This window comes from Gobius niger, assembly GCF_951799975.1.
Source record: "Gobius niger genome assembly, chromosome: 1".
In the NCBI taxonomy this organism is placed as follows: domain Eukaryota; kingdom Metazoa; phylum Chordata; class Actinopteri; order Gobiiformes; family Gobiidae; genus Gobius; species Gobius niger.
In genome coordinates, this window is record NC_136852.1 from 54,783,619 (window position 1) to 54,792,198 (window position 8,580).

An 8,580-nucleotide genomic window follows, 5' to 3' on the forward strand; every position below is an offset into this window, starting at 1 on the left:
TTCTTTCCATGAACCTGCTCAGTTGATACATGACGAAATCTTTCACTACAGAAGTACTCCACACCACCCAGAGCCGAAGAGTTTGTTTTGAACTGTTAGTGCCTGGGGATGTGTGACGTTAGACTGAGAAGGTAGCAAAATACGCCTCGACTTGTTCAACCTGCAGGGCAATTCATAAGGCCTACATTCAAAACAGCACGAGGCAAAAACACGTTTTGATATTTTACATTATATTATAGATCATTTACTATAGGTAATCAAAACATAGTTGTGAGAGTTGTGAAAAAAATGTGTCTCACTAATTTTTTGATCAACAGCGTCAAACTATGTATCAACATGTTTACAATCTAATGGTTGTGAGACTGTATCCATAAGTCCTCAAGCAAAATACTCTCCTCTCTTGAAGCCTGATCTTTGACCTGACACAAAACATGTTTACAGTTTCAACGTCAGAGTTTGAAAGAGTATATCAACACCCCAGAACACCTATGTTGTAATATCACAGTTGTTTTGGTCCAGTGGAAGAAGTGATGCAGGTCAGAAGGACTGTGTCTCTCCCTTCATAATAAAGGATTCTGACACAAGAGGCGCACACGGACATTTCGCTAAACCTGTTATTTTTATTCATGTCATTGTAACCATGTCAGCAACTCTGTTATTCATCTACTCATCCATTTAGTTGGATTACTCAATAAAAAGATTCGTGTCCTTGTAGGAGGATGACGAATGGATGTGTAATAACGCAACCCTGACTGTGGGCATGCGCAGTGGAGTGCTCCCCCCGCCACGCCGCTGCACATCCGTCTCGCAGAGCCGTGGATTTCGCTCGGGGCTCCGCAAGCAGCCAATAGCGACACGTTGTTTTACCCGTGACATCACCCGCCACTCCTCTTACTAAAGAAGGAAACAAACATCTATCCAGAAGGAACGGGGCACGGAGAGAAAGAAGAGGTTGGACGGCGAGGGGAAGGAGCGCAAAACCTACCTTTACGCAGTCTGGCACAGAGGACTATATCGCGTAAAGATTGCTGAATACGACTGAAGACCCTCTTTTGGACTCAAAAGCGTCGACCGTTTTGGCCGAGATTTAACAAGGAGACACCGCTAGAAGCCCCATCCAATTTAGAAGGTGAATATTTTTGTTTTCGCTTGTATTTAAGCCGAATAACATGGGGAAAGGAGATACATGATTGCGCTGGGGTCTAGTGGTACGTCATGGCGACCTTTGTTGGTTGACTGAAAGGTCAGTGCGTGCGTCTCGGGTAATGCGATAAACAAGCCTTTGTTCTCTGTATTTGTCACTAATATCGTCAATATCACATCTTCCCGATTAGAAATATCACAAGTCTCCCGACGTGATTCCGTCTGGTTAAAGAGGAAAACAAGGGAGGGTGCTGAGCTAGCCCTGTCTGCCGTGTTTGCCCAGAGCTGGGGGATGGGGAACCAAAGCCAGTTAATTCCTTGTCTAGGAATAGACAATTCACAAATCGAGTGAACACAGAGATTGTTTTGTGCCACTGATATCTGATTTTAAATATCCAGTACATATAATCATAACCCAGTGGCTACACGAGCTACGTGTTTCTACTGCCTTACCGACGACACGATTAGGTCGGCTCAGGGCTCTTTGGCATCACCAATTTGATCCTAAGCGCAAAAGAGTGATTATGTAATAGAGGTTGTTCACATTGCTTTGTTGAATAGACTGAGAAAATAGCTTTTACTGAAAATGTTTCCATTATGGGGATCCAGTTAACGGAACAGGAAGCAAGGAGATGGCAGACAAAGGACTAAGGAAGAAACAAAGAGAAGAGAGACGACCACACTGCCTGAATTGATGGCTATTTCTTAAAATACACAACCTACTGGTTCATTATCCCTCCTGAGTGTAGTTCCCAACCTATGTGCGGCTTCAAACCGTAAAACGTGTGCTTTGGTTAGCCTACAGTAGTCATTTTAAGTCCAGCCATTGAGTGTGACTCAGTAGTTTTCAGCCCGTGCAAGGCCTGCTGAAATATGAGCTAAGCCTGTGGTTGATAAAGGAGCCCAGTCTTCCCCTTTTGTTGGCCATAGATTATCTGTCACACGGAAGGGTTTCAGTTGTTAGCAGTTGCCTTGAAGCGGTCTTATTTTGAGCCGAACCAGTTCAGATAATTTTGGCTCGTGTTAATGGTTGTGGGTTTTGTCAAAGGAAGCAGATAGTGGACAGTTGCAGCTTGCTTGTAGCACTGTGCTGTGTGTTGGAAACCCCCTGACTTGCCCTGTCTGTGTTAGAGAAGATTAACCTCACTTGATGACAAAATGTGATACTCTGCCACAAAGATAGCAGATAGCAAACTAGTAGTGCAAAACCTGTGTTGTTTTGTGCTTGTAAAAGGCTTACCTGGTAATAACGCTTGGTTCCCTTGAACAACCTTTAATTACCTTCTTATTAACCTAATATGCATTGTAACCAAGCATTTGCTCTGTGTCCCCATTGTTATTGTTTAAGATGGACACATCGAGGAGCTGTTCTTCCATGACAGCTGGGTCCGAACATGACAGCTGATCCAACCTATTGTTTCTTTGTGTTACAACTAGAAAAAGCAATGGCCAGTCTTGGCTAGATTTACACTATTCCCTTGTCTTTTGTGTCCTAACAGTAGCTATTGTTTGCAAGGGGGGGAATCAAATGGTAATCAAATGTTGTCTAGTATGTCTACTAAGCCATGGCCGAATTAGGATTTACCAAGTTGTTCAAATCCCAAAATCCAAATCAACAGTCCTAAATACTGTACCAAATTACAGCAGTTGGCTTTACAGGGATTGCGAATAAGTGAGCATGCTTAAAAAAAAAAGGGGGGTAAATTAAGCCTTAAATTAGCATTGGCCATCTATGCTTGACTTGTTTGCCCCGTGTGGCATTTCCAGTAGTCAGCAGCTGAGCATGTGACACAAAGGAGAAGATGGGCTTTGTGGGCTTTTCCAAGGAAACCCTTTGTTGACACAGCGGTGAGAGCATGCAGGGGTGAGAGGGGAGAAGTGTGTGTGTGGGATGGGGGAGGTCGGTGGATTTAAAATGCACTTGTTGTCTACACCGTTGAGGTCAGGACACCTCAAGTGAACTGACAGAACATTCTGAAAAAGGCAGCAGGGAACATTGAGCTGGCCTGTTTATGTCTGAGAGCGGAATACAAACGAGCTTCATGGCCATGTGAGGGAGCAGCTGTAGCGTTACAGTGCAATAGGACCAAAGGTTGTTTACAAGGGAAAGGTGATACTGTACAGGGACCGCAGTGGAGCCCTAGATTTGTGCTCGCTCAAGGAGGTCAGGTGATTTATAAAACGATCGGGAAGGGGACTGGCAGACAGGATGCGTCTTACTCAACTAATCTAAGCCTCCCTGGTCTGCTCATTCATCAAGGTGTACCAGTGTCCCAAAGGCAGCGTCCTCTTCCATTGCACAACTTCCTGCTGTATTGTACTGCAGCACAACTCCACGTCATTTGGCTTCTTTCTCTGCCCATGTTGTTTCATCAACGGATGTGAGACAAGAAGTGACGTCACAAGATTTAAATTTCCACATGTGGTTAAACACGAGAGATGGTAATTGCTTCTTGTTCCTCAAATGTTTGTCGTAGCCTTGATAATAACCCGGTTTTCAATAAAGTGTGCTGGGTAGTGTCAGTACGTCCCGGCATTATTAGAGTTTGAGTAGAGCTCCTTCAGCTGTTCTCAGGAAAAGGGACACAAAGGAGGGTATTACAATGATTCGATAGGACAGGACATGTTCTGCCAAAGGTACTGAACAGTGTCTGTGTTTGTCTGCTGAGTAGTGCTCAGATCATAACTGCAGGCCAAAGCAACACAGGCCTGTTGTTGTTGTTAGATTTTCATAACACAACCCTTGCGTTATCTTTTAGGGCGTCAGAGTTTCATCTAAACTGGAATGACAAGTCAGGGTTTTGTTTTTTGGAAGTGACTTTGGCTTTCACTGTGTACTGTGTACTGTGACAACTATTACAAACCAACCCTTCTCTCCTTCTTTCACTTAGAAATGGCCCAAGAGACGAACCAGAGTCCTGTGCCCATGCTTTGTGCCACGGGCTGTGGTTTCTATGGAAATCCTAGGACCAATGGCATGTGCTCGGTTTGTTATAAGGAACACCTGACACGGCAGCAGAGCAGCGACCGAATGAGTCCTCTCAGTCCAATGGGTGAGTGTGAGTTAAGTAGCACCAGTAATAAATTAGGGATGAGCTTTTGTGATGCAAGAGTGTTTCATTCAAATCCATTCTGATTTGGACCTCGCCCACCTCTTTGTTTTTCCACTCAGTGTCATAAAAGACAGCTGTTTTTGTTTTCAGGGTTGTGGGAGTTGTATGAGACCTCTCTAAGGTCAACCGAGTTTCTCTTGGTCTAATTATAGCAACAAGTTAAAACATGTGCTCCCACAAATGAGAGACAACAAACTTAAAACAGCGTACTGTTAGGGATGATTTTTGCAAAGTCATACATAATAATAAAGCTAATTTCATCTGTAAGATTAAAGACATAGTGTTTTTTTGTTTTTTGTTTTCAAGATAATTATGTTCGTAATAATAATATGCTTTTGCTTTATTAAGGATCTGCTGGTAGTCCTACCTCAGAGGCTTCAGCTATCCAGAGACTAGAAGCAAGTCTAGCCAAGGTTGAATCTTCACCTTCGTCGTCACCAAGCATGTCTAGGTCAGTAATCTGCTCATCTTGTTCACGTTATTATAAAATAGTTATACATTAGATATGTAACGTCTGTATTATTTTAACATCTCCTTTCTATGTGTATTTCTAGAAATGTTCAAGGATCTCTTCCTGTCACTCAACAAATGACAGAAATGAGCATCTCGAGAGAGGATAAAGCTGAACCATTAGAGCCTGGTAAGACTTATTCTGTACAAGCAATCACACGCCAGGGGTAAACACATGTGCGTGTAACGGTTCTCCTTTGGCCATTTTTGCGCAAGTGTTGCCTTCTAGGACCCTCCGTGACCATAGTTTATTTTAGATTCCGTATTGCATACCAACTGTGGGTTTTACTTACAGTCTCCAAGAAAGAGAGGCAGCCCAAAATAGACCTGTTTAAAAATACTTCTACACCAGAGGGCATTCTCAGATTTGATTCAGTCTGCCAGGATCTTCCTGGGGGTAGTGCACTATTTTTCACCAAGACAAGAAAGGGCAATTTAAAGATAAGCCTTTTGTGAGTATAATGTTGTTATTACAAAGGTACATGACTACAATTGTTGATACCTCAAACGCTAATAGGGCTGATTGTGGTGTTTAGGTAAATTAAAGATGCTAGATAAGGGCAAATTAGAGTTGAATATATAAACAGGCTATTTTCTTGTTCCTTTGCAGTTGTAAACCAGCCTGCCGCATCTAGTCCTGCCCCTGTAGCCTCTTCGAGCAGTGAAGATTCTAAGGGTGACACCCCCAAACCTAAAAAGAACAGATGCTTTATGTGCCGCAAAAGAGTGGGCCTTACAGGTGAGTATTAGTTATACAGACTTACAAACAACTCACTTTTCAGTGTGCGATTTTATATTGATCTAAATTGCCTCTCTTTTTTGTCCATTTTTAGGATTCGACTGTCGCTGTGGCAACCTTTTCTGCGGCATCCACCGATATTCTGACAAGCACAATTGCCCCTATGACTATAAGGCTGAAGCTGCTGCCAAGATCCGTAAAGAAAACCCTGTAGTGGTGGCCGACAAGATCCAGAGAATATAAATATGTGCCGATCTGATCATGACGACGATGATGATGATGACACCTTTTAAAAGACTGGAGAATGAGTGGAAAGCTTTTAGATGATCACTGGCATGAGTGGCTAAGTGAATATTACATGGACTTGATTTACAAAATTGCAAACTCAAGAAAATAACTGGGGGAAAGAAGAAAAAAAAGATTCTGAGATGCATGAATGATCACTTTTCTCCTTTTGAATAATTCATTTGTTTGTTTTATCCTATTTTCTGTGGTGTGACTTTGCCGCTGTTCTATTTTTTATAACATGTTTTTGTCTTATTAAGAGCAGCCCAGGATAAGTGTCAAGCTATGCTGTGCTCCTCTCACCTATACCAGGCGCCATTTTGTGCCAAACCGTAGATCGCCATTTTACCCAGAGCTTGTCATGTGTCAGACACTGGCTAGGCTCTTCATCCATACTACACACATTGACTGTTTAAAGTTACACCAATTCATCTTCGACTGTGTCCATTGGTACTGGAGTCTGTTCATGTTTGGAGAACCGTACAACTGTCCCCTACTGTGCACAAGGGGCTTTGTTACTTTGTCTTTCCTAGCTTTACCTACCTCACAGCTGCTGTGTTTAGCATTGTTGTATTCACTTATTTCTTTTGTTTTTTACCAGAGTAGAAAATTGGGTCATTAGCAGTCCACGCTTGATAGCCTCAATGACCCTGTGATCAAAATACCTGGGCGGCTTTGATCATTTTGATTGTGATGAGGCTATTTTGAAATGGTTGGGGGGTATTGGCTAGCTAAGGACAAGGACTCCAGTGTACTAAATACTCACAGTGGGCTTCATCTGTTAAAGTTACCTTAACCAAGATTGTATGTATTTGAGCTGCCTGGTGTAGGGCTGTGTGTACTAATACGAGTGACTTGGGTTTAGGGGAACGCCTCTGCCTGGAAGGTGAATTTAGGCTACTTTTGTACAAGGGGCATGAATGATTGGGATAAATGCATGAGCTACTCTTGATCAGCGTTAGTGTTTCAAGTATAATCTAAAAGAAATTTGGCATCACAACTAGTTTTACATTTTATTTGCTGAAAGACAATGTTTATTTTTTTTTGTTCCTTTTCCATTGATATTGTACGTACTGCTGTTAGCGCATGTATTCAGTGCATTTGTGGACTTAGGGTATGTGAACCATGATTTTTTTTTTTTTATTGCGCTAACAATGTTTGTGAGCACAGAGTGTGTGTGGGAGTGCTGTTCCCTCAACCCTTTTGTCTGTGGAGCTACCCGGTTTATCAGCACATGTTTACAAGAACTACAAGAGCATGCCAGTGCTAGACTTATGAAAATAGATACCAAGATTAGATGTAATTTCTCATCCAACAGCTAATGGTCTGTGTGTCTGCTATAGATAGAGCACTGTAGACAAGTGTGTGAGTCTGTGTGAATGCAAGAGTGTGTCCATGGCTGCCTGGCACAATGAAAACCCCGTGTATGTCTGTGACAGGTGTTGATCCCACTCCTCTTCTTCCCGTAAGGATGTTTTCTTATTTCATTTAAAATGTATGTATCCGTTTGAGTTTTTGATTCTTAGTTATATGCAAATTTGTACAAAACATGAAAAAACAACAAACTGTGTTTATTTATGTATTACATATAATCTTGCTATCCAGCATTATGACAGAATAGTATCATGTAAATAAAACTGTACAGAGAGACATTATCATGGCTCTTGTTTTGTTCCTATTGTGATTAAATCTGTGTTCTTCTGCTTACTTACATTTATATTAAAAGCCTACTTATGGCTATATAGCCATAAGTAGGCTTTTAATATAAATGTAAATAAGCAGAAATGTCACAACTACTTGTAGCGAGTAAATATGTCCACAATGGCCAGTGAGCAACAATGCTAATGTCAAGCCCTGAGATGACTTCAGAGACAAAAGCACTAAGCACTTTTAATTTCAAGGACTATAAAAATGTTGTTAAAAATGGTTCTAGAGTTCAAACAATCTGCCTGGTATTCGCCCCCTTTCTTAAGTGAGTGTGGACATAAATAGCTCTTAAATCACGCCTAGTGCAGCATGACGGACTGTAATGCCAGGCCTTGTGTAACCTGGCCTCTTTAACATCCTCTTCTAATGCACTGTCACAGACCGACTGAGGAGCAGGTTCACTTCTGTCTCTAAATCTCATCTGGGTCAAACAGGAAGGTTCAGTCTGACCCCAGAGAATGGATAATGATATCACATTAAACCTGTCATCATGAGCTGTTGTTTACGCAACATCTGAGGGATAGTCGCTGTTATGGTAACGAAATGACTCTAATGTAACTTGTGTGGTTAATAATGAATACTGTAAAGGCAGTGCGAGTGAAGATGCATCCTAAATGTATACAGATTTGCCTATCCTGTCTAGCCCTCCAAATACTTGTCAATTCACTTATAAAAGTAAAAGCTCCATTGGGATTTACTCCCACCAAGCATTAGTAAGTATTATGACTTATAGCTTGAATATGTTTGAGTCTTATTAGCAGGTTTGTCAACATAAAATTGTGTACAGTTGATTACAGCTCTAGTTAGGGGGAAATATTTACAGAACTCCTTAGGCAATCTGGCTCTAACTTGGGCTTGAGATGGCCAAATCAGAAGAGCAGGTACCAGAGTTTGATGTAAGTAGCCAGTCCATGTTGTGGTGATTTCTGATACTTAAGAAGTACTAACATAAAACGTCAGCCTGTAACAGAAGAGGTAAGTTCAACCTGCGCCTCAGTTATAATGAACTCAAAGAATGTTGACATCTTCCTTTTTCGGCCAGGCCTTGTTCCTCCTTCAAATTTCCTTTCTGCACTACTGCTG

General features: G+C 41.8%; 1 protein-coding gene across 2 annotated transcripts; it reads left to right on the top strand.

The window, feature by feature from the left end:
- Window positions 1-819: 819 nt before the first annotated feature.
- zfand5a (zinc finger, AN1-type domain 5a) lies at window positions 820-7,445 on the top strand. Of its 2 annotated transcripts, XR_013792783.1 has the most exons (7): window positions 820-1,129; window positions 4,035-4,196; window positions 4,605-4,707; window positions 4,811-4,896; window positions 5,062-5,218; window positions 5,377-5,505; window positions 5,600-5,724. XR_013792783.1 is itself a non-coding variant. In XM_079554457.1 (6 exons), exons 2-6 carry the CDS (start codon window positions 4,037-4,039, stop codon window positions 5,746-5,748), a joined length of 627 nt encoding a protein of 208 aa, XP_079410583.1. In that variant the 5' UTR covers window positions 844-1,129; window positions 4,035-4,036; the 3' UTR covers window positions 5,749-7,445. The 2 variants fall into 2 exon arrangements, 1 of the variants encoding a protein (XP_079410583.1); XM_079554457.1 differs by lacking the exon at window positions 5,062-5,218 and having other exon boundaries at window positions 844-1,129; window positions 5,600-7,445.
- Window positions 7,446-8,580: the final 1,135 nt, after the last annotated feature.